Source organism: Cimex lectularius, unplaced genomic scaffold (assembly GCF_000648675.2).
Source record: "Cimex lectularius strain Harlan isolate CLEC.00 unplaced genomic scaffold, Clec_2.1 scaffold15, whole genome shotgun sequence".
NCBI lineage: Eukaryota > Metazoa > Arthropoda > Insecta > Hemiptera > Cimicidae > Cimex > Cimex lectularius.
The window spans coordinates 454,883-482,012 of NW_019392667.1; the positions used below are offsets into that span (position 1 = coordinate 454,883).

General features: G+C 34.7%; 1 protein-coding gene across 4 annotated transcripts in view; it reads left to right on the forward strand.

Annotated features, from left to right (window-relative positions):
- LOC106673860 (gamma-aminobutyric acid type B receptor subunit 2) overlaps positions 1-27,130 on the forward strand; it is a 308,246-nt gene that overhangs the window by 241,725 nt on the left and 39,391 nt on the right. For all 4 annotated transcript variants that reach the window (XM_014406211.2, XM_014406212.2, XM_014406214.2 and 1 more), the window contains exon 4: positions 8,427-8,602. In XM_014406211.2, the coding sequence (XP_014261697.1) occupies positions 8,427-8,602 (176 nt within the window). The remainder of the gene's footprint in view (positions 1-8,426; positions 8,603-27,130) is intronic.

Below are 27,130 nucleotides of genomic sequence, written 5' to 3' on the forward strand. Positions count from 1 at the left end.
AAAAAATTCTCGTTTTGGACAGCGTGGGCAATCGTGTATGCCTTTTCCCTCCAGAAAAACAAAAAGGTCGGTCGAGAGAATCTGCCCAGGCAAACACCTGGGAAAACACAGGGCAATGTTGCAAACAGCTTTACAATTCCCCTGATGATCCAAACGACCCGTGAGAGTAATAGTGTTTCTTCACACCGTTTTTACGTTCCATTGGCTAAGCGATAAACCGAACCTGATTGAAAACGTTTGAGAAATTTTCTATACCGTCGAAGTGTTTATCGAGTTGGTTTGATATAGAAAATATTTTTATGTTGAAAAACATTTCCAGGTGTTTGTTGTTTCTTTTAAATAAAAAAGTAAATACATTACTTATTTTCATTTATTTGGATGTTTCGGGAATGTACACTCATCAACAACATCTATATCTATTTTGTACAAAAAGACAAGTATAGCATTGATATTCATATTTTACAATATTTTATTAAAAAGCTTATCTTATATTGTACTAAATTTATAGTATATTATTATTCATATTACATTTTTAAAAAATATGAACATCTTGCATTTGAAATTTCAGTTTATTTATATACTTTTTTTTTACTAAGTAATATTTATTGAAGAGAAGGTATTGACCAAATGAAGAATAATTTGATGTATTATCACTATTATAGTCAAGGGATAATGTAAAAACAAAATTTCAAATTTGCCAAGCTTTCGACCCGGGCTTTATTGTCATCATCAGGCCTTATATTTTTCAAACAAATTAACAATAATTAACTGATTTTTATAGACAAAAAATAAACACTATTTTCAGTGTAGGTAACTGTTTTCTGTATTGTAGTTTTAAAATTTGCAGATAAAAGGCATTAATTACTATTTTTATATTTTACAAATTAGTTATGCCTTTTTTGACCCTAAACATCAATACAAGGAACAACTTTCGCTTCCAACTTCAATGTCTGTTTATGCAGCAGAACTAATTGTGATAGATAGCGCTCTCGATTACATACGAAAATTGGGTGATTCTAAATTTTGGATCCTCACAGACTGTCGAAGCATTGTAGAAAGGATAAATAACATTACCCCAGAATATAAATGCAGAAACTATATTTTTGCCCAAATCTGTAAGAAAATGCTTGAGACAAAAATCGGGAAAAAGGGTAGCATTGTGTTGGGTGAAAGAACATGCAGGTTTATGGCAAAATGAAACGGTGAACGCACTTGCAAAGGAGGCTGCAACATCAGGTTCAACCCTTGACATTAAAATTCCTAAAGATGAGGGGGAAAAGTTTTTGGAAAAGTTTTGTAGAAATCTGTGGCAAGAAAAATACAACGCATCAAATGTTGGCAATTATTACAGGTCACTGTTCCCTGAGCTCAAAAAAAACGATGGTTTTCGGAAGGCGATAGCCCAGAAGGAATGTCTAAGGATTTCTATTCTACTATTTTTAGACTGAAGACAAATCATGGCCTATGGGGTAGCTACAAGAAGAGAATCGGTTTGGCATCGTCTTCGAACTGTCCCACTTGCGATTGCCCTTCAAATCCTTCCCACATAATTTTTGAATGTCCAGAATATGAAAATGAAAGAGACAAACTGATAAAAAATCTGAGCAAAGTCCCAAATATTTCAAAACCAATAAACTTAGAATCTGTCCTAATAAGCAACAACCTATCAGCTTTCAACACAATCTATGGATTTCTAAAGTCCATAAACGTTTCTTTTTGATTATCTCCAAGCATGAAAATTTAGAAGGTGAGAAGATGATGGAGCTGAATGAGGGTTGCAGGCGCGCGGCGAGGACCTGGCCCTGGTCGGCCGATCACGCTCGACAGTATAATGAAAATAGAAGAAAACTTCATGGGTAATATGCCAGCGTAAACAAAAACAAAAACAAAAAATTTACAAATTTGCATGCTGAGAGAATCTCTTTGGGTAATGACTTTTAAAGCAAAAAACAGGACTGGTAACTCTCAGAATTTGTACCCAATTGTAATCTCCGACCAAAGAATTACCTCAAACATAAAGTTGAGAATGACTCGTGATTATGTAAGCACACCTGTCACGTTCTCTCCTTTACTTAATTCAATCAAACCCGAATAAGCTGGACTGCTGTCAATTTTTCACACATTACAAGTGTTCTACTCTATGTTAATGTACAAAGTCTCTTTTACTATTATTCTCACGTCTTAAGATTCTTTATGTAACGCGCCAATATTTTCAAAATCAAAATTGTACCCGGTATTGTGGTAATATTGCGATAACCTGGTTACCAATTTGGCATTTCAAATTCACAATCTTGTCGCTGAATACTGGCAGCAAGGTTATCCTTTAGTTGTTTTTTTTTATTATTATATTTATTCTACATGCTTCATACAAAATATTTCATATAATACAATAACCATAAATATAAAATATATAAAATGTGTATACATATATATTGGGATATCAGATTCATATTATGGCGAAAAGACAGTTACTGAAATTGTTAAATAATATAAATAAGAATATAATAAATAACGTTAATAAGTAGAAACTAATTACAAACTAAATAAACAAATAACTTAACACTTAACTAAATTACATTAAAATCTATTGCTTTAATGAATGTGTCAAAATGTTCATAATATTCTCTCTTTATGAGCTCCTTCTCATCAGGTGGCCACTTCTTGTCTTGCAGTAGGCACTTTCGTATCCAAACACTAAGCAGTGGTTCTATTAGTGGGCACTCATATATTAGGTGTTTAATGCTTTGTTCTACTGGGAAATTAGGCAAGCATGGGCATGATGAAGATTCTCTTAGATGAAAGATGAAAAAATAGCTGTTGTTTGGGCCGTGTTCGGTAAGATGTGGGTTAATGGTGCGGATAGTTGGATGTGCGGCTGGAATCTATCGGCAACTTTGGGAAAGAACTTTCTTGTCTGCCTTCCATTATTTGTACTTGACCAAGCATTTTCCCATTTTTCCAGGCTCTCTTCGAAAAGTTTATTTATAATTGATGACTTTGGAAGTTTGGTGTATGCCAAATTCAAACTCTCGTCAGTAGATGCTAATTTGGCCAGTCTGTCAGCTTCTTCATTTCCCTCTATTCCGCAATGAGCCTTAACCCAGCCTAGTTGTACATTAACATTCTGTTTGACTAGAGTTTGAATAATTTTCCTTATTTGCTCAGGCAAAAAGCCATGATTATTATAATTAATAATTGATTCTAAGGACACTTGACTGTCACTTAAAATGATAAATTTGGCAATATTCCCTTCTGATTTTTTCTTCATAGCCCATTGCAAGCTCTTCAGAATGGCCAAAAGTTCGGCTTGATTATTGGAACATGCCTGATGCAGTCTGTATTTTTTTTCATAAATTTTTGAACCATTTTGGAAACAAACAAAAGCACTACCTACACCAACCTCTGATTTGCTTCCGTCAGTATATATAGACATATAATCACCATCGGCCATTTCGGTAGTATGTAGATACTGGATGTCAATAGCATCTGCCGGGTGTTTCCACTCTTTATATTGCAATGGTCTATCATATGTTGTGCCTTGAAGCTCAACATTACCATTATTCACTATTTCGTGTAATTTTTTAAGTTGAGCTATCTTTATTCCTATAGGCATTATATTCGCAACAACACAAGCCGCTTCATATGAAATGGTATGATACCCTTTAATCATCCTTATTGCCATGATTCTTTGCACTCGCTGCAGTTTTGCCATTATTTTCTTATTATTTATAACTGAATCAGCCCACACAGGCGAAGCATAGGCAATCCTCGGAACCACTGCACCATCATACATCAATCTAAGGGCCTCGGAGTTTAGTCCCCAGCTTACTTTTTCTGATTTTGAAAGAGCATTGACTAACTTAATAGTATCGTCAGTTTTCTCTTGTATATAAGAATCCCATGTTAATTTACTACTAATAATAACTCCTAAATATTTAAGCTGTTTAACTATCTCTCTTACTGTTATTCTTTAGTTAAAAGTTAATTAATCAAAACATGACCAAATTATCTTCTAGTTCTAACCTCAAGAGAGTCCTGTATAGAAATAAAAATAGAAGTTAGAAGACGTTAGTTTGTACCTGATTTTCGTATTAAAGTAAGGATACTTCCAAAAAAACAATGTACAGGGTGAATTGCTACTCGTGCTACAAACTTGACCAGTAGATTCTTGACCCTAAAATGAACAAAAAAGTTCATATTGTCCATGGTCCGATTCTCAACCATTTCAGAGTAATTTCGCTTTTTATCGATTTTGAAAGATATCACGTCCTGGCGTCGGAAAATCGTGATATCTTTTAATCTAAACATTTCTCTTAAAATCTATAAGCACCGTTGAAATCCCCGTTAATTTTTCAATAAGAAGATGAAGGTGGCAAAACGTTTGGGTCTTTCTTCCTTGACCTTCTAGCTGTTTGTAAACTTCTTAAGCATTACATACTAAATGGGCATTAAATTAAATTAAAAAATTTCAATGGAATTATGATTTTGATTCTCTCTAAAAATTAACGGGGATTTCAACGGTGCTTATAGATTTTAAGAGAAATGTTTAGATTAAAAGATATCACGATTTTCCGACGCCAGGACGTGATATCTTTCAAAATCGATAAAAAGCGAAATTACTCTGAAATGGTTGAGAATCGGACCATGGTCAATATGAACTTTTTTGTTCATTTTAGGGTCAAGAATCTACTGGTGAAGTTTGTAGCACGAGTAGCAAGTCACTCTCAAACATTAGCAATCCTTGAACCACCATTTTTTCTCTTTTTGTCATCAACATCTTGGTCTCACAACCACTAAATAAGAAAATGACGAGTGCGTTGGAAGCGTTATTAAATCAGGTAGTTTTCCTCAAATTTGCTGCCTTCTGAGACTAAAATTAGAAACTCTGGATTACTTTATACACTTTCCGATTTACACAATTTTCCACTCTTTTTGTAGTTCTGGCTGAAATAAAACACAAAAAATTAGCCCAAACATTTTGCCACCGTCATCTTCTTATTGAAAAATTAACGGGAATTTCAACGGTGCTATTAGATTTTCAGAGAAATGTTTAGATTAAAAGATATCACGATTTTCCGACGCCAGGACGTGATATCTTTCAAAATCGATAAAAAGCGAAATTACTCTGAAATGGTTGAGAATCGGACCATGGACAATATGAACTTTTTTGTTCATTTTAGGGTGAAGAATCTACTGGAGAAGTTTGTAGCACGAGTAGCAATTCACCCTGTATATGAGGTTTGAATTGGTTCGATAATTTTTTTCAAAAAGTTGAAGGATAGAGACGATTTGTGTTACGCGTCTTAAGTTATTTGTAGTGTTGGTTGAAATGAAAAAGCTAGTGTCACGACGGGATTCGAACCAACGACCTTCGGCTAAATACGCCGCTGCACTACCACTTGAGCTATCGTGACTTTGATCCACTAGGACACCAACCTCCCACTTCAACTTCGAAAGTTAGGTGTCCGAGTGGATTGATGTCGCGATAGCTCAAGTGGTAAAGCAGCGGCATATTTAGCCGAAGGTCGTGGGTTCGAATCCCGCTCATGACACTTGTTCGTTTCAACCACTACCTTACATAAAGATTAATTAATCAAAAGAAGTTATTTGGTCAATCGGACCAAGAATTATAATGGCGTTATTTGTAGAGTCTCTTGTAATGGATATCTTGCCAAATACATTGGCCAGACTATGCAGAAGTTAAAAAATAGTGCATACTATTTATAATTTAAAAAGTATATTTTAATTCATATAGCTTATTAAAGAAATAATGCCGTACACGATTCATTGTAGATTTTTGTTGATACGGTTAGTATGAGAGATTCTAGTTGTTTTTAAAGCTTATGTTCAATTTTGTTAGCAGTACTAAATGAACATCTCGGTGAATGAACATTTGTTTTTTTAATAAAAAATCCAGGTTCAATTGTTCATAGTTGTTAACCAGTTTAATTACCAGTGCCAACAAAGGGGCCATACCGTTTTCAAGTTTAGTTGAAGGATGGTTGTTATGTGAACTAGAAATGGAACATTCTAATGTCAGAAAGGGTCGCAGGAGTCTAGTCGGTCACCTGACTTACACAGGATCCACATTACCCCACCCTCCACCCGAACTAATTTCAACAAGGGGCTTCACAAAACTCATCAGACTTAGCAATTATAATTCGCAATGAATAAATCTCAAAGTGACCTCCGCCCTTCAACAAAGCCGGTCGCAAAAGTCTTATTCAATTTACAACTTTCACAGTAAAATAAATTCAACCGAGTTAGTGAAGAAGTCGGGTAAAGTCTTCTTACTACGGGAACCTCCCCCGCCCGCCGCGCTGGGTCACCTTTTATTTAGCATCGCATTTCACAAGCCACTCTTCAGAATAATTGTTTAGATCTTTAAATAAAATCTCATATCAAAAGGGAAAATTGTAAATTCAAGATTCAAATTAGTCTAAAATTGTTCTACTTCTTAGCGTTTATGTATTTGTTTTTCTTTTTGTTCTAGTGGCTGTCATTTTCTTTGTTTTGCTGACATCAATTTTGGCCTTTCTATTGCAAAAATCAACAAAAGATTCACTTATAACCTATATACAATCATACTTGTATTTTAGCCCTAGTTAATATATAATATAATATAAGCAAAAATTACAAAATTAAACATAAAACATATCTGACAAAACTTCTTAAAATATTTTCCTAGCAATGATTTGCATTATAATTATAATACTAAAAACTATACAAAAATTTCAATATTTAATAGTCTCAATTTTTAAGAATTAGAAAACACGTAAATGTTGTCATTTTTGAGTGTAATTAAAATAATTAAATTTTGCATTATCGTTGTAATCATTACTCATATCATTAAGTTTATTTATGTTGTAAAAGCAGTATGAGCATCTCTCTCTCTCTCTCTCTCTCTCTCTCTCTCTATCTATCTATCTATCTCTCTCTCTCTATCTATCTATCTATCTATCTATCTATCTATCTATCTACCTACCTATCTATCTCCCTTCCCTTTTTGCTCCTTCTCCCCTCTCGTCTATTTTATTGGCTTCCAATATGAGTTTGTAGTTACAATTATAAACTACCAATCCTCAGAGATATCGGATAAGCGAAGGCGATTAATCTTAAACTTTGAAGTATCGATTGTGGCTTTGGTTATGGTAAATGTTTACCTTAAGTGTTCCCATGTCAGTTGCTACGGTTATTCTGTACTGACCCTTGAGGGGGTAATTGTGAAACTGGGTGACTAAGGTGAAGTATTGTTCCTAGCTGAACACAAAGTTATGAGCTAACAACCAATATTTTACATAATAAAGCCTTGTAACACAATGGGTGTGGTCTGTATCTCATTATGAACAGTGAAAATCATATTTTGAAATTAGAGAGTGAGAGAGAATTAAAATTTCAACGTTTCATACTTTACAAAATATATGATTAGTTTGGAATACTATTTTCTAAACTGACATGTCAATACTTCAGGTAGAAGAGATTTTTTGAAAAGCACTCTAACGAAACGTAACGACCTATAAACGCTAGCCGATATTCAATTTTTTCGATATCGCACAGCTCAGTAGAGATAAGTTTATAAATCTTACTTAATAAAGTATTAGATAAGTTTTCTAAATATCATATAAAACTCGCTTTTAAAATTTTATCTACAGTAGCCACCATGTTGCAACGCGTTTAGTGATCAAGTGAGACTGTATTTCATGCTGGCCCTATGTTAATTTTCTTAATCAAATTGTTATTTCATAAATGTTTTTGACGCTACCTTTCTAAAAATATTTCACAAGGCTTCAAATATTAAATTGTCACTGGACCTTTTAAAACGAAATATAATCGTTAATATGTACGGTCAAGTGTCCGTATACACAGAAGTTATAGTACTATTTTTAATCATTTCCGAAAAATAGATTTAAAAGTTAATTGAGCATGAAAGCACGTTGAAGATAAAATAGAAACTTTTCTAGAAGAAAAAGGTCTCAGACGCTTTTGAATATCAAGTTTCTTTCGATACAAAATAAATCGATAGGGAATCGCTTTGGGTCACTTTAATAAGTTATTATGCACTCCCCGACTAGCTTTTAGTTTAACGAGATAGAAAGGACTTCCTTGTACTCCATCCAAAAGTTTTTATTAAATTACAGTCCGGCCTTTCTAACGAGTAAGCTTTTATCCACTTAATTCTCTTTCTTGTACAATTTGCACAGAACCGCAGCTTTCCCTTTGATGTACGGAACTAAAATGAAATCGTACTTGCCTTCGGTCAGCCTCAATCAAATTACTTTTTCATTGCTTTATCAAAAAATGGGTTAAAGTCTCAATTGAATGGTAAAAGGAACGTGAAATATTTACAGATGTGTCTGTGTGCGTTGAACTTTTGTGCCTTTCTACTTTAATCATTCATTCCAACACCAACTTTTTTTTGTCTTCAGGCTCACAACCGACTTGTCGCTGATCTCGACTTGATGAAGTTCGAAGTCGAAGAGACGCAGAGCTTCGCAAACGAAGTGGCAACCGCCATTGGGAAATTAAAAGAAAAAGACATAAGGATAGTTTTAGGAAACTTCAACGAGTCATGGGCACGACACGTCTTTTGCGAAGCGCACAGGTATGAATAACTAAACACAATTTTGAGTTTACGCATAAATATTTTTAAAACATCTACAAAAGTTTAAATTAGTATATTACTTATGTGAATGTTTACATTATTGAAAAAAAATTTGTTTCAATTATGTTTGATTGGTTTAAATACTCAGATTTTAAATAATTGTTTTCTTTGATTTTGACAAGACATAAAACTTAGTACACCCATATGCTACTAACATGAATGATAATTTTCATTTCTTTTACATGTGCCCTATCCTTAATGAATTCTTCTTAGTAAAGTTTTCATTAGACAAAGTACAAGAGTTAAAAGTAAAATCAAATAAGAATTTATAGTAATATCAAAAATAATATTTTAAATTAATATCACTTTCAATTTAAAATAAAGACTTTCTGAACAAAAATTAATAAAAACTTCGTTCTTCAAACATAATGTAATTATAAAGTAAATATCCTCTAGAAGCACAGTTTGTGCACTAAATAAATTTTGACCTGAATACCATAGCACTCTCAATGACTTTCCAGTTTCTACCATTTAGAAAAGTAAGAAAATTATCACCTGAGACTGAATTCTTTGAAATATCTCAGTCTAATGACAGAAATTCTGGGACAAATGGCAGTAAAATGAAAGTATCCTCCTTGACTCGCTCAAATCCTACAGGACAGGATACAAATTCTTCCTCGTTAGACTTGATTTTCTCATAACACTTAGTGCTCAGGCTTGGAACATTGCCACGTGCTTTTAAAATGAATCGGATCTGTTTAAATTTTAGTGGTGCCAGAGATAAGAAGTTTAAATCAAAATGAAACTTTCTATACATTTTAAAACATTTCTTGTCATTGTCGATATACACATAAAGCATTAACTGTTTTCTTTTACAGTACCACGATGTTTTAAAACGGAACAGGCCAATCTTTAACATTATTTTTTCTAACATGCATCATATGTCGCCAAAAGTTTGGTGAGGTCTCTAAAGTATGATAATTTTTCGGCATCTGTGCACTCTCATAATTTTTAGTATATAGTCCAAATGCCATTTAATGAAGAAAAACACATCCCACAAAATCTAACGCGGTCCAGACTAAAAGGCGAAACAGCTTCTTTAAGACCTTCTTTAATTGGAACTTTTCAACAATGTCATACTGTTCAACACCCCTATCTTTCATCATTTTCATTTTAGCGAAAACGCTATTGAACATTCCACAAGGAGTTGTTTCCCAATTGTATTTTCACCTTCTCTTGCCTTGGCCATTTTCCTATCAAAAGCTTCTGGTAAAAAAGAGTGGGTGTTAGTGTTACTCCTAAGTACTGATTGGTAACTTAGATGCTTCTCATAGAACGTTTTCGTTTGATTCGAGTCTTCCCCATTTCTAAAAACCATAGCATTTGATTTACTTAAGTTGACAGACCCCAAGAGGCGACAAATGATTCTAACCAGTTTATCATGAATTGAAGTGCCAGAGGACTGGTCGCTAAACTGACTAAATCATTCATTAACGTTAATGGATTAAAAAAAGAAGCACTGGGGAAAACGTCGTTGACCTGCTGTGCGAAGATAAACGGTAGCTGGCAAACCTATTTAACTTCTGGAAATACCGGCGATTATTGGTTTGAGCAACTCAAATTTTGAAAATAATAATTAATTCAATGCCTATTTTATTTTATTTTTTAAACTTTCCTCCTTCAAATAAATTAACATAAATTGTTATATGTTATGTTCAACTGTGTAATGAACGATTATGTGGAGATAGTGAGGATGCGGTCTGGTGTGACGTGGTTTATAAAAACATTTTTTTTTATCGGTCCAACGTTTCGATCTTTATTGAGATCATCTTCAGGGCCTGGGATTTGTACATATTATTTAAATTACACAAATACATGTGGGGGGGGTCCGTGGACGCAACGGTTTAGGCTTGAAACGGCGCTAAAGTAAAGGTCCCCGGCTCGAATCCATCGGCCCTGCATTCGAACCCCACTCTTACAAATGGGCTTTTTTTCAAAAACACGGGCACCCGGAGGGTTGATATAACCTCTGCTGCTGCGAACCCTCGTAAAAAATAAATAAATATAAAAAATACATGTAGGATATGAAAAAATGAATTTATACAATGCTAGAAATTTAATACTCAATCAAGTATTTGTATTCACTCAAAGTGTTTGTTTTCTGTGTAGATGTGTCATTATTATGTGTCGTGTTAAGAGTGCCAGTGAGATATTGATGTTTTATGTTTATATACATTGAATTTTGAAGAGGTGTGGAAGGAATATAGTTTAAACAATGTTTACACATCCCAGGCTCTGAAGATGATCTCAATAAAGATCGAAACGTCGCATGATAAAGAAAGTGTTTTTCTACACCTACGTCACACCAGACGCATCTTTCCAAATAATCATTAATTAAAGATCACTAAACACCAAACATGTGTAATGAACTTTTTTGTTCTTTTTTCTTCTAGTTAGAAGGTTAGAGTTAGTTTTCAGCCACAGATGCTAATTAAATCGTAAAGGTGATTATTATGTAAATGCCAATGGAGTTGTTTTCCATAGAGATAATATAAAAATAAATGTAATGTTTCATGAATACAAAATTCCTATTACTACAAATAACATCGATTGGCGCTCCAATTTTAAATTACACCTTAGATTTTATGTCAGTTTTCTAACCAATATTATTCAATTTTAATTACATCAAATTTAAATTATACTATTGTTGCACGCTTTACGGTAATGGAAAATGGTTGTTCGATGGAAATAGTCTGGTGGTACGAAGTACATTTGGCTACAAATTTATTAACTACACTATCTAGATTTATTTTATTTACAAAATAATATACGCATTGCCTAGTGCATAGCTGTGCTTTATCAAAAATATGATAAATATGCTATCATTATTAATCGTTTCTGTCAAGGATAAGCGCTTATTTTAGTTATTACTCTAAATAACAGCCATACACTCATTTTATTCCACAGATTGCCTAACGTCGCAAGATATCCATATACCTCCATTTAATCCGTTTCTAATAATAATTAATTCAAGCTAAAGCAAGGCGGTTGTCCAGTGAAAAGCAATGAATTACAATGGGCGGAGCGAGACAACTGCAAGGGCAGTAATTATGTACAAACTTCAGTATTCCGCGAGCGGGTGCCATGAAAGACGAAGCAAGTTTCATTGAACCGTTTCTTTTCCCTTTTCCCGTAATTAATGGTTATATTTTTAATCGATTTCCTAAATATTAAACTTAAATAATAGCATTATCCGAATTTATGTTAAATAATAGACTATAAAATCTAAAGTTTTCATAACATAAACATCACAATTTTGAAACAATTGATATTTTCTTCAAAGTTACATACATTATACATACAACGTAGATACCAACCGTTAAAAAAGAATATTAATAGCTTTGAACAATTGATATTTGTATGCATTATTACATGTATTCTTCTATTTATTTATTGTAGTTATTTAAAAACGCATGAAATGTTGTCATATAACAATACATTTTACAATTAAAAACCCAATTATATTTATAAAAACAATATAATACCATACCTTGACCCAGCTTCTTGGTTCTTAGATCGAGGGACTCCGATTTTCGGCTCGTCTTCACAGACTTGGGCAGTGTATCGTGTGCACTATAGAGTTTACCTGCAGAATAGTACGGTTACTGCTATCCGTAACAAATTCTCCATAACAGGTCTCTCTCGTTGTGTTCTGGTTGGATAGATGAACATGAACATGATCTGGAACTTCTTCGTCATATCTTCAACGATAAACTTTCACAAGCCAGGAGGCTGTGCTCAACCCTAACCAACTATTTTAAAAAAAGTGGCAGTGTCGGTGGGCATAGAAGCTCTCATGTATCAAGGGTCGATAAGTGGCCATTGGAGAATCTGACTAGTAGAATGACCACCATCACCCAATTAAGGATAGGTTGAAAGTAAATGTATTTATTAGCGGGAATGTTGGATTATTGGTATGTACCTTCAATTAGGTTAGTTATACGATAGGTGTAAACGAAATGGAAGAAATATCAAGTTCTCTACCAACCTAACTGACTGACTGTCATGTAAATAGAAAAGAATGTATTTTAGAGTACATGAGTGAATGAATGAAACTGATTATGTTGGGTGCTGAAATGACTCGTTGGCTGGAGTTTTTACCCCAGACTGCCAACAACATTTTCGTTGATTCTCAGTACCTGCCGGTAATTTATTGCAAATTACACAACACCTGGAATGGCCGGCGAGCTGCGAAAAGTGATAGGCTCAGCACTGTACACGCATGTATAAATTTCAACCGTCTTGAATCGATGGACCAAAGGATTTAGAACAAATTTACAAAGCACTGAAAATATTGAAGGATTGAAATATCTCATAAATTTTATCATTTAGCATATTCCGTTCTGCTATTTTATCGAATGTTATTAAATTGGACAATGTGAATATAAATTAATCCTAAAACGAATCTTCTTTAGTCTTATTATCTACATTACCATCTGAGATATCATTACCTATGATTTTGTTTTAATGCTTAATGATTTCCATAATCTTTTTTCTTTTTTACGACGTTGGCAACAGCAGAGGTTATATCAACCCTCCGGTAGTGACGTGCGATAAAAATCGATATGAGTAAAGTATCGAATAATTTCTTTCGATAGCGAGTAATTTTGGTATCGAATGTTGTCATTCGATGCAAGTACTGTATCGAATACTTTTTGTACTATCGGAAAAAATACTCAAATAGATTTTTTGTCAGGTGTTCAAGCAATATTGAATTGTTATTTACCGTTCGAAACTTACCTCTCACCAAACTGGGAATTGACTAATTACTGTTAGTAATATGCGTACTAGTGGCATATATCAACAGAGTTAATCTTAATTTTTAATGGTGGTTGGTAACTCTGCTGATAATTCTGGTAACTCAGAATTCTTTCCCGCGTCTCACCTCGCACTTTCAATTTCAGAATTTCTTATAAAATGTTTTTGCTTTAAGTCCCTAAAATGTGTTCGCCTTCCTTCTTGTAGGTAGATAACGAATCGAGACTCTTCCCAAAAGAAAGGCATAAACTTTTTTTACTAAGAAAAGTGAATCGTTGGCATCTTGTAAACTCAGGGGAATACAGTGGAAATATGTTTTATTATTACGAACATTTGAATACCAATCACCCGTTGATCAATTTTCTCAAAACTCGATAACAATAAAATTGAAATGTCGATGGGAAATGTGTTGGCAGCTTTTTCTTGTTCTTACCTACATACCCACTGTATGTAAAATACTTAAAAATGAAAAAAAACCTGCACTTTCTTGATTATTTTAACGCATGAGCTAATTTTAATCAAAGTTTACAATAGTTGTTTACAATCATTTATGAATAAACGAAAAAGTACTCATATGAGTAAGTACTCGATAGTAAAGAATAATTTCTGTCGATACTTGGGAAGTATCGAATATTTCTATCGATACCAGTATCAGGCACTGGTGTCGAATATTTTCGGGTATCGCACGTCAATACCCTCGGGTGTTTTTGAAAAAAAGCCCATTTGTAAATATTTCGGGTTCGAATGCAGGGCCACTGGATTCGAACCCGGGACCTTCACCTTAGAGTGATGAGCGCCGTGTCAACGCCTAAACCGTTGCGGCCACCGACGCCCCTTCATAATCTTCTTAGTGAAAACGTCGATAATTTATATCTTAAAAAATCGTGGTTGTATATTTAATATAAAACTTTAGTCATTTACTTACACTATTGAATATTACTAATGGTAAAGTTACTAATAGACAAAAATTAGCAAGTTTCAGTAAGTTAATTATATTTAGAAGATGCTAATTCCTTATATCTTCAAAGTTTAGAATGTCTAATTTCTATTTGCTAGATTATACACCAAATATGCCCTATGAACGAAAATAAAATGCAACGTTTCATTATATCAAAAAATTAATATTTACCTAACGTTAAAAAATGGAATATCGAAACTTTTATAATTTTTTTTAACAATTAAATTGTTCTAGGTTAAATAGCATATGTTATCATTTAAATCTGATTTACTTATAAGAAAAAGTCCTTCTATCAAAGTGGTAATTCGTTTTTGATTAAGACGTGAAAGAAATCTAATTTGAAATAATAGTGGATCAGTTACACGCGAGCGAAACACGCGAACATTTACCGGCTAACAGTTGATTTTCATTAAAGGAGATAAAACCTGAAACTTCTTTCACGTAAATACAAACCTGAACCATGTTCGCCTCACCTAATTGAAAGCAGCCTGTCTCGTGTGGTTTGTTCGGCTGCTGGAATTTTAATGTTGTTAACGTTGTGAATGAGGAATTAGGAATGTTATATCATTCGATAGCGTTATAAACTTACGTTTAACAAAACGGAATCAAATTGGCCAAATTATGAGATTTTTTATTAAATTGTAACGAACCCGGGGGAGTTGCGCAAAGGTTATAAAAATATGAAATGAAAAATATCTCCTATTGGTTATTATAAATTCAAATCAATAACGAGAGGGTGGCTCTTTTAATGCTGGAAAAAGCATGATAATAAAAATAAAACAATAAATCATACAAATTTAAAATAAATAAATAAAAAGAAATAGATTTATTTAAGACTTTTTATGGCAATGAACAAAAATTAACAAAAATCACTTCCTCTAACTAACAAAATTATTTGAAAGACAATTAAAATTTAAAAAAATTTCCTTCCTCTTCTAGGCTAAAAACTGGGCTAGCCTTCCTCCTCTACGTCAGATAAAGATAAGTAAATAAGATTTACTAATAAATTACTATAAAGAAATAAAAATTCATATTAACTATGGAATACCTTTGGCACGTTAAATTGGCACTTGTTCCGTCTACACTCGCGGGTTTTGATGTTACTCAATCGCGTTTCGGCTTTGCGCCATCATCAGTGAGGAACTGTGTCATCCTTTGGAAGTGTGTTTGTATATCATACGTAATAAAAAAAAATTTAAAACATTTTAAATTGGTTAGACCTTTTCTGAAACAAAATTTTACTTTTTTATGTTTCTAAGAATTTTATCTTTAAAATTATATTCGCTAATATTTATTATTCCACTCGATTTTGCTGTATGGTAGCAAATTATGGGTTGAAGCACATTTAAAGAGCATAAAGTACATGCTGTCGGTCCAAAGATATTCTCTGAAAAGCCAGATCGCACGGTACCCAAACCTGCTGTGCTCGTGGTAGCAATGCTATATACCTAATGTCAGTACAAAGAAAGTACGTTTATAAAAATAAAACAAAAGTGAGTTAGCGAAGGACTCAAGAGAGATGGAGCAACATGATGGACATCGAAAACGGGAGCTTTTGTGATTTTTAAAATTAAGTGTTAGCAACTATATTTAAATTACAAGTCAGAAAGGAAAAGAAGGCATATAAATGAGACTAGTTGAACGTACAACTCCGAATTTTTCCATTTTATGGTCGAATGCTCTATTCTGTTCAAGTTTCGGTTGGGATATCTTGGTCTCCAGTCTTTTTTCTCAACAACACTAATTTATGTGCGATTCAGGCTCTGAATGCACCACAAGCATGATAATACCGATAAGACCTAATTCATTCATGAATGTTATCAGTAATGATACAATCTATTTTTTTTCTTTTTTTAGCATTTATTGTACTATGTTATATCCTTCATGTTTCTACCACAAATCATCAAAAAGTACTGTTCTTTATTTTACAATTTATTAAGGTTTTTTGTTGAGATGAAAAAAAGTCAATGGCACGAGCGGGATTCGAACCCACGATCTGCGGCTAGATACGCCGCTGCTCTATACCACTTGAGCTTTCGTGACCTCGATCCACTCGGACACCAACTTCCCATCTCAACCCCACCTTTTAAATTTTCCCTCCTTTTTGCCATTTTTCCACTGTTCTTTATTTTATTTGAATCAAATTAAGAAAATAATTTTTTTTCTCTTTTTAAAAAACGATAAAAATACACTTTAAACTATTTTTTAAGACACAAACCTTGCTTAGACAGATAAAGATGAAAAAGAAGCAGACTTTACTTCATCTCCCAAGCAAGGTTTGTGACTTTTTTTATATAAAAATAGTTTAGAGTGTATTTATACGATTTTTAAGAAATAGAAACATACTGTATTTTGCCAAAAACATTATATGTTCAAATAATCAAACGTTACTCATCAAAAATGATACGCTTATCTCGTTTAATGATGAATTGAACTTAGGGTAGAAAAACAGGTCAAAAGGAGCATGATGACACAACAAAGATAAACTATATTTCAGATTGAAAAACCTTCGGGTCTCCTTCACCTCCTGCCTTTTTTTAAATATTCATAGTAAAGAAAAATGGTGAAAAAAGAAGGTTGAGTTGGGCTTTTAGTCAGAGGCCCGTTAACTATAAGTCTTTGTCAACAAAACTTTTTCCATCATTTTAACATCCACTGGGGTCGAGTTTGCAAGGCTCATAAAATTCCCTCTTCAAAACAATGCAAAGCCCGTAGTAAAATGGTGTCCTCAGACTTGCCAGCTCGGTAAACATCTAATAAAATATTTATAATTCCATTTCTAGTGTCAAAGACGTAATTAACTGAATCAACAATTAATCAAGCAAAGAATTACTGCTGTTTGTCTTAATCACAGAGCGTTGCTTATGTAAAAAAGTCTTACATAACATATCGTTCATAGCATTGAAGTATTCATTGCGTTTTGTTCATTGTAATGAAGATCAACATCTAAAATGAGCATTTAACGCCTATGATTTACACTTAAACCCACCACTTTCCGATTATTTATTTTTTTGTTTTTAGTATTCGCTATTTAATACATAATTTATATATTCCTTAAATCTAAGAGAAGCCACTTTTATTCTTTTACATATATAAATTATGTATTGTAATTATTAGTTACCCCGAGGGAAAACTTTGACTGGAAGTTATTAATAAAGTAATCGTCATACTTGATTACTTTTTAACGAAGAAAAACTGAAAGTAACTCGTAACTTTTTAAGCTCGGTTACGCCAATTTTAATATTTTGTAATCTTTTCTTTGTTCTCATTTCTGAAGAGCATTCTTTTGTAATAATTCATTTCATTTTTTTTTTCAAAAATAATCTCATATAAAACATCATTTATTTTGATATTTTAATTCAAAATCTGAATAGACATATAGTCAGTCAAAGTAAGAAACAAACGCCTGCATGTACGACTTCAAAAAAAAATTAAATACTAAATTCATGAATAATAAAATAATGATGACATAAAAGCTAAAAATAATTAGGACAAAATTAAAATCGTACTTTACTTAAGGTTCTGTATAATCATACCCCCTTTGTCATGTATACTAGTACATGGATGCTTCAGAAATTACCTTACAAATTCCTGTCCAGGAACAATTGGAAGCATCGGCCATCTTGGAGAACATATTTATAGTCCACATAAATCTGCCCTTGGTCTCTGCACGGCATATATTACAAGTTATAATCCTCTCTTACGGGATTACATCAGGGAAATGAACCCTGTAACTACCTTGTTAATGACATCCCCAACGTAGTTGACAACAATCTGTTCAATTTTGCAACAAGGTTATCACAGCCGTATGACCTCTCATCCATGAACAATGCAACCCATTTGTTAATTAGTTGAGATAAAGCCTTTTCTAACGTGTCCTTTTTATAATAATAGTTGATAGGCATGTTTTAATTAATTGAATTTTAAGTACGATACTAAAAATAAATTATTTTAAAGTCTCTCGCATGTATGGAATATCGGTAGGTGCAAATCATGGTAAATCATACCGGACAAATTGAACACGCGTTAGCACTATTTTCTCCTTTTCACATTCTTTTATTGTTCTATAAATCATAAAGTATGTATAATATATATACATATAGGCAAATAAAGTATATTGCCAGCTAAAATCTCTGGGCACATGTCAGGCATACTGTTAATAAGGACGTCACTAATTTCATAAGGAATTTCAATCCATAGATGTTGCAACGCTGTACTCAGGTGCTGCAGGGTAACTGGCTGCAGATGGTGATAGAAAAACCCTACTCTGCAACGCATCGCACATGTGCTCAATGGGATTGTGGTCTGGAGAAAATGGGAGAAGAGGCAGATGGGAAAACATTAATGAACAACTCTGCCTCTATGAGTTGTCATAAAATCGAAAATCCCTGCCTATGAAATCCCTGGTTTGAGGGTCCTCGATAATTTTTTGGACATAACGGACTGCGGTGAAGTTGCTTTCAAGAATATGCAGTCCAGTTTGTCTTCCGATGTAAATCCCAGCCCAAACCATTACACCGCCTCCTCCATACTGCACTGAAGGGAGCACGAACTGGGGTATTCTAGTATCACCAGTTCTCGGTAGACTCTTCGGCGCCTGCTATCACTATACAGTCAGAAGCGCGACTCATCAGAAAATATGACAGCATTTCAATTAGAGTTCTCTTCCAGGCGCTCGCTGAACCCTATTTTTCCACCCGGGGAGTCATAGCCCACTCAATGTGGAACTACGGCGACAAGGTGACCCCGAAAAGGTGCACCTCGTGTCCCCGTTCACGTCCCTTTCTCAATCCGGGTTCCTTCATTCTTCCTTGCGACCTCTCCCAACCCTTGGTTACAAGGGGGTGTCCAGGCGCAAAATAATGGTACAGCCTTGAGGGAGTGGCAATCTCTCTAAAGCGCAAGCTGTACTCGTGTCGGCCTCGGGTCGGCATGGGGCGGCAGGTGCTTTATCAAAGGCACACGATGGTTAGGGTTCCAGATCCTGTCTGCATAGACGGGGGAGGGTGCATGACCATCTGTACTACGGGGTAGCAGAAATGTTCCAAATTTCAGCCCCTGCTACATTGGGAATGGACTCGTAGGGGTTCGTGGAGAGGCCCCTGGCGGGTACTTAGAGAAGAGGCTGTTCTTCTATCTGTGCCCTTCGCCCGAGCACTTTCCTATGACCATCGTTATTAACTCGGCCTCACGGGATACGATCAGGATCGGACCATCGAAGCCTATAGCGTTGGGGAAACTCAGTCTACTCTGACGGAGTCCCTCGAATATGGAAGTGGCGGATGGGAATGGGTAGTGAATCGGTTGCGCCTACTCGAGTATGTAATGTACACGTCTGGCGGGTTTCACCCTAGGCAGTCTTCTCTAGAGGGTGGTTAGCAATTCCGCATTAAACGAAACTGCGGCCGGTGCGGATCCGGAAGTTTCTACGCCTCAATACTCTGTCTAGGGAGTGCGCTGGAAACCATACTGATGTATTTCGGCCTAGGTAGCCCTTTGCGCACGGCATACGGTTCGATGCTTAATGCGGACCCGACCACTCGGAATGGGCAAGCGGAGAGCGAGGTTTGTCTTGGCCCCTTGAGGCTGGGCGGCCTCTACACCAATGCTGCGGCAGTAACACATTTCTGTCGTATGCGCAGGCGCGTCAGCTCTCATCTTGAGGATCAAAACGTCCGATATGGCCTATGTGTCATGTGTGGACGTTAAAGATCCTCATAGTCCTTTTAATGACGACCGACTATAAGGGAAGCATTGTACCCTATTCTCATGAGTAACTGGTGGCAGGCTGTTTCTGCAGGACGTGTCAAAGGGTCTACGATGAGGCCAACTTCCCACGAACGATTACGAATCGTTTGGGTTGATAAAGGTCTTACCAAAGCATCTTGTACTTTATTTAGGATCTGGCGGGCACTATTGAAAGTGCCCGATATCCGTCTTGCATAAATGACAACATTCCTGTCCTCCCTTAATGTCATAATGTGCTGAGATCCACTACCATGCCTCCTATTGGCATATCCAGTCTTTAGGAATCGCACTAAAGCCCGCTACGGGAAATGACAACTGCCTCTGCGATATCCGTTTGCCTGTGATCGGCATGACTCATTTTCACAGTAATATTGCAAACTTCTGTTTCAAGATGTTGCCTTTCCATGGTTAAAAAGATACAACTGGACTAAAATGGAGAAAAAACGAGAAAAGTTGTTTGTTTACAAAATAAGTAATCTTCATGGTTTCTCTTCTTAAGTAAATCCGATATTAAAAATGAGTTAACAAATTTTTATTTTTAGTTTCTATTTTCTATTTTATTTTATCCAACTAACAACAATATATTGGTTAATTTAATTAAAATTAATAGATTAAGAATAAATTACAGATATCCCTATTCATTTTGTGCAGTTTAGTTATGCCTTGGAAAGAAGTGGGTTTTCGTAAATTCGAACCTTGTTATTTATTTTACCTTACTCAATTTTATTAGAATAAACTAAGTTTAACTTTACTTTAAAGAAACGTTGGTAGATATGTTCCGTAGGAGTCTGGGGTTTTTGTCCCAATCCAACGGAAAGAGTTTTAAAAACGCCTTTATTGTCGGATCACCCCATCGCCTCCTCTCTCCTCTCCTTTTCTCGATGTTCCTCTTCCAACTTCCGAAGCCTTTTTATCTCTCTTCAAGTTTGGGCGAGCACAAAGTTAGTTCCCCGCCCTTTTAATCATCTCTCGCTACGGCAGGATTCAAATTACTTCCTGAGGAATAACTTGTTCCACAGTCTCCTTAATTTATAATTTTCCTGCTGATTATATGTTTTCTGTGTCTTTCTTTTGTTAATTCAAAGAAATCTCAATAAAAATAAATTAGGTTAACTGTCCGAAAAATGACCATATTGTCCGTACTCATTAAACAAGTAAATTTTCTACATATTTAGTTCAACGAGAACTTGCGAATTCGAATAACTATTGTGTTTAATTATAAGTTACATTTATATTCAATACATAGTTAAGTCGTATGTCAGTAAAAACAGAAATGAAAATCAAAGAGAGAAACAAATGGAAAGGGTTTAATATTGTTTAGTTACTTGAAAGCTTAACCAACTTGTAATGGTCCAGTATTGTGTCTATTCTCTGTGCAAAAATTAACCTGCCTACCAGAATGTATCCTATTGTAAAATGTTATATACAAAAGTAATAGTATACTTAAAAGTAAAATGTAAAGTAATACCTGTCTTATATAGTAGGGCTTAACATCCACTTATACGTTGCTGTCGCGGACGAGGGGTCAGAACGTCTTTACGAAGTTTTGCCAAATTAATCTCAGATAAAATTCCTAGAGCTATGGCCGGATTCGATCCGGAAACTGTTCGCGTTCCTAACCCTCGGTCATCTGGGCCTATTGTGTAGGAAGTCAGTTGTAACAATACAGGACCTAGGACAATCCCTTGAGATACACTCATGTTTTTGAAAAGCCCTTTGCTTGAATATATGAGACTTGTGTGAATTTAAGATCTGTCTTTTTGAGTACATATCCGTTGTATATATTGTATTACATGTCTACCACTATGACAACTAATAATAATAATCCCTCGTAATTAGTCATCCGTCTTCAATACAATAATTTTATACGTAAAACCAGCGATGGTCGCCTTATACCTGATAGTTTTAATAAAATATAAAATTTAATAAACATTGTTAATACTATAACTGGTAGCAAATTAATACAGGGTGAATTGCTACTCGTGCTACAAACTTCTCCAGTAGATTCTTCACCCTAAAATGAACAAAAAAGTTCATATTGTCCATGGTCCGATTCTCAACCATTTCAGAGTAATTTCGCTTTTTATCGATTTTGAAAGATATCACGTCCTGGCGTCGGAAAATCGTGATATCTTTTAATCTAAACATTTCTCTTAAAATCTATAAGCACCGTTGAAATCCCCGTTAATTTTTAGAGAGAATCAAAATCATAATTCCATTGAAATTTTTTAATTTAATTTAATGCCCATTTAGTATGTAATGCTTAAGAAGTTTACAAACAGCTAGAAGGTCAAGGAAGAAAGACCCAAACGTTTTGCCACCTTCATCTTCTTATTGAAAAATTAACGGGGATTTCAACGGTGCTTATAGATTTTAAGAGAAATGTTTAGATTAAAAGATATCACGATTTTCCGACGCCAGGACGTGATATCTTTCAAAATCGATAAAAAGCGAAATTACTCTGAAATGGTTGAGAATCGGACCATGGTCAATATGAACTTTTTTGTTCATTTTAGGGTCAAGAATCTACTGGTGAAGTTTGTAGCACGAGTAGCAAGTCACTCTCAAACATTAGCAATCCTTGAACCACCATTTTTTCTCTTTTTGTCATCAACATCTTGGTCTCACAACCACTAAATAAGAAAATGACGAGTGCGTTGGAAGCGTTATTAAATCAGGTAGTTTTCCTCAAATTTGCTGCCTTCTGAGACTAAAATTAGAAACTCTGGATTACTTTATACACTTTCCGATTTACACAATTTTCCACTCTTTTTGTAGTTCTGGCTGAAATAAAACACAAAAAATTAGCCCAAACATTTTGCCACCGTCATCTTCTTATTGAAAAATTAACGGGAATTTCAACGGTGCTATTAGATTTTCAGAGAAATGTTTAGATTAAAAGATATCACGATTTTCCGACGCCAGGACGTGATATCTTTCAAAATCGATAAAAAGCGAAATTACTCTGAAATGGTTGAGAATCGGACCATGGACAATATGAACTTTTTTGTTCATTTTAGGGTGAAGAATCTACTGGAGAAGTTTGTAGCACGAGTAGCAATTCACCCTGTATAAGAATGTTTCGACTTATTTAGATCCCCTCTAGTGAATAATTTATTTGTTAAATTTTTGTTTTACTATGAGAACCTTGCCCAAAGTATATGGAGTGATCTGTGATGTCTGGGGAATAAAAGTAAGTTATTAGCGATAATAGAGTGGGTTTAATTCCGTAACATAAAAATGTTTTAAGAGTACCAGGTCCTTGTTCTTTGTAATCATCGTTGTGCTGTCTTATTCTCTCACTCAGATATTGTTTGGTTTGGCCATAATATACTTTTTGAAAATTATAGCACCTGATGCAGTATGTTATGTTAAATCTTTTATCCTTTGTATCTCTGCTTTATAGCACCGAGAACAATTTTTTTCTAAAATTATAAAACAGTTATTTCCTTATCAAAGTTAGTTTCAGTTTTTTAGGTTGGGGACTTGATTTAGAATTAAGACAATCCTTTCCTCCACTGCGTCCTAAATCGATCTATTTTGAAACCCCTATAAATTATAGCCACGCTTTGGAAACACATTTTCCTATAAGATTAAGTACTTTCCTTGTGTCCTCTCCGCGGACTTCATTTGGTGTGAAAAATGTCTACTGAAGTGGCTATCATACCGGGCTAATGCTTCACATTCACAAAGGATATGTGCCGATGTCTCTGATTTCACCTGAAAGATTCGGTATGTTTCTGTCTCTGCTCTGCCCGTCTTCTCTGGATGATAGTTAAAAAGGCAGTGGCAGGTATAGATGCCGATAATCATGCCTGATTAGAGAGAGGAGTTCGCTCGCCTTCCTTTTCGGGAGATATAAAAATCTCTCAGCTTGCCTTACACCTAGTGCTTTTTTCCAGTGTTGGAGTTTTTCTTTCTCAAGCCATTTTTTCAGTTCCAACTTAAGAACACTCTCAGGCGCTTGTGGTTGTAGTTGAGGTTTTGGTCCCATAGGTGGGAGGGCTGCGCCTATTTTGGCTAGTGGATCAGCCTGTTTATTACCTTCCTGTCCGGGAATCCACTTTAAGGTAATCTTGTTATGTTTTTTCAGATTCATTTAGGCACTCCCAGACAAATTCGTTGTTGAAATTACACGCAATTAGTGGCTTTATGGCTGCCTGGTGGTCTGAAACTATTAGTTTCAATTAAGCTCTTTAATTATTATTTGGAGATCGTGAGATGCGATCTGGTGTGACGTGGGTTTTAGAAAAACATTTTCTTTATCGTGCCTACGTTTCGACCTTTATTGAGATCATCTTCAGAGCCTGGGATTTATAAACATTGTTTAAATTTTACAAATAAATGTAAGATGTGAAAAAAATGAATTTATACAATGCTAAAAATTTGAGATTCAATCGAAGTATTTGTACTTACTCAAAGTGTTTGTTTTTCGTGAAGTTGTGTCATTCTTGTGTGTCGTGTTGAGAGTATCAGTGAGATATTGATGTTTTACGTTTATATACGTTGGATTTTGGAGGGGTGGGGAAGGAAGTCGGGTTAAAAAGACATTTTTATATGAGGAGTCGGCTTCTTTGAGGTGAAAGGATCCGACAATGGGAAAAAATGGGGAATGGTTCGGCCTGATTATCCTTTCAGGATTATATAGACAGGGATAATTAGGAAAAGGAAAGCCAAATTACACTATGTAGAAATGTTTGATGTGGGGAATGTGATGATTGTTTTATATGTTATATTATACGTTTTGTGAGATGTGATGATGATATATGTATGTTATCGATATTGAATTTGATTAATGATAGCAGCATAGCTACGACTGAGCTTACATGTGTCTGTTCTGTAATTGATGCTGTGTTTATCCCTGTTGATACAAACCATTTCTAAAAAGTTACGTTTATATTTGTTTTGGCCTGTGTGTAATATTTTTGGATTGGTGAAGTCGAAATTGTGTTCAAAATGGTGGGTAGCCAGTGCTGTAGGATTTTGTTTGGGTTTTTTGCTATCATAGATATGTTGCTTTTTCTATTATCCAGATATTGGAAGTAATACCGATGTAAGTTGCCGGGCAATTTAAACACTTTTTTTATAAATTACTCAAATTATGTAACTTTTGTCATACACCATTTAGATAGGTTATGGCATTAAATTCAGAGCTGGTATTTAATGTTGAATCCTTATGAAACAATCTTGTGTAATTATATTATACACTCACAAACACAACTCTATTCACTAAAACCTTTTTATCATTTATTACATTCTGATTTAAAAATTTCTGTTAATCTTTTAAGCAAACACAAAAATTGAATTTAAAATTATTGAGGCAATCAAAATGTGATTGCGTCAGAGAAAACAGTTTACCATAATCTTTGGCTTCTTTGATATCCTTCCCTAAAATCCTAATTTCTTTCGATATCATTTCCATAGATTTACCTTGCATGGCCGCGGGATATTTCAGTCGCGTCAGCCTACCTCAAAGACAAATGGTGATTTTCTTCAATGTTGAGCATACAAAGACCCTCGGAACTTGGTTAAAACTCTCGGCCCTTCTGACATCAGAAGATCTTGTGCAAACCGTTCCATCTTTGCTTTTCCGGACCAATCCGAATCACTCAAATTCAGTTTAATATAAAATTACTTTTATTCAAACGGTTCGTTTACAAATTGGCTATAAACTAGAATTTTTCCATAATTATTATATTAATCCATATTTGCTTAGTGGCCATAATTGACCACTAAGCAAATATGGATTAATTTAATAATTAAAAACAAGTAATTACTTCACTAACAGCTCCCCATGGTCACTTCATAAGTCGCTGATAATCGAATCCTGATTACGCGATATTTTAAAATATGGCAAAAAGAGGGAAAATTGGAACGGTTGTAGGTTCAGATAGGGAGTTGGTGTTCAGTCACGTTAGCTCAAGTGGTTAGAGCAGCAGCGTATTTAGCCAAAGGTCGTGGGTTCGAATCCCGGTCGTGCCGTTAACTTTTTTTCATCTCAACTAAAAACCTTAATTAATTGTAATGATTTAATTGGTCACTAACTTTCCATCTCAGCTATAAACCTTGATAAAAAGAATAATTAATTGGTGTATTTATTAGTTAGTAACAACTTTTTGTATTATACATTTTGGATAAAAACACTGCTATCATAGCACTACTCATTTTCCTCACTGGGAAAGAAATCATGAGGCGATTGGCGCGTTAGACATCTAAGAGGCTTTTCAGAGAAGGTTCGGGATGAAAAGTGTTCGAGGTGGTTGGAATGAGGTTGTACGGTTTTATGGAGGTGTCTTTATCGACTTCTTTCGGTTTCGAGAAAAAATGAGATTTTAAGGTTTGTGTGAACATTAAGGTAGATACAAAGTTGGAAGCTTGGGCAATAGTTGGAAAGATTTTGGGCTGTAGACATTGAATTCTTTGAAAGTTGGAAGCTTGAAACCAACGTTGGTTGTTTTAATGGTTTGTATATGAGCCGTTTGTTTTCTAGTAAGAGTTTTGATCTATTTTCTCCTCTGTACTTATTTATTTTTTTCAGTTCTATTCTTTTGATTACTGGAAATAAAAAATATATAATTAGACGATGTCGACTTTTTAATGCAAAGTGAACGACAAAGTTTAAAATTATCGACTTAAAAGTACACGCTAACTATACAAAGCAAAGAATAATAGATATAAATAAAGTGTACTTCTCATACTAAAATAAATTCGAACCCATTTTTGCAAATTCCAACATCACACTCATTGTCTGTAAAGAGCAATATATAATCAAATTAATTTTGTATCTCAATTGTAATGTATTAATTGGTCAAGCGGACCACGAAATTAGTGAATTTAATAAATTAACTGAAGTTCACTTCACTAAAGCTCTCCGTCGCCATTTCAATTGTCGTCGAGAATCCAAACCGATTACACAACATTTGAAAAATGGCGAAAGGAGGGAAAACTCATAAGGTGGGGTTGAGATGGGGAGTTGATGTCCGAGTGGATCGAGGTCACGATAG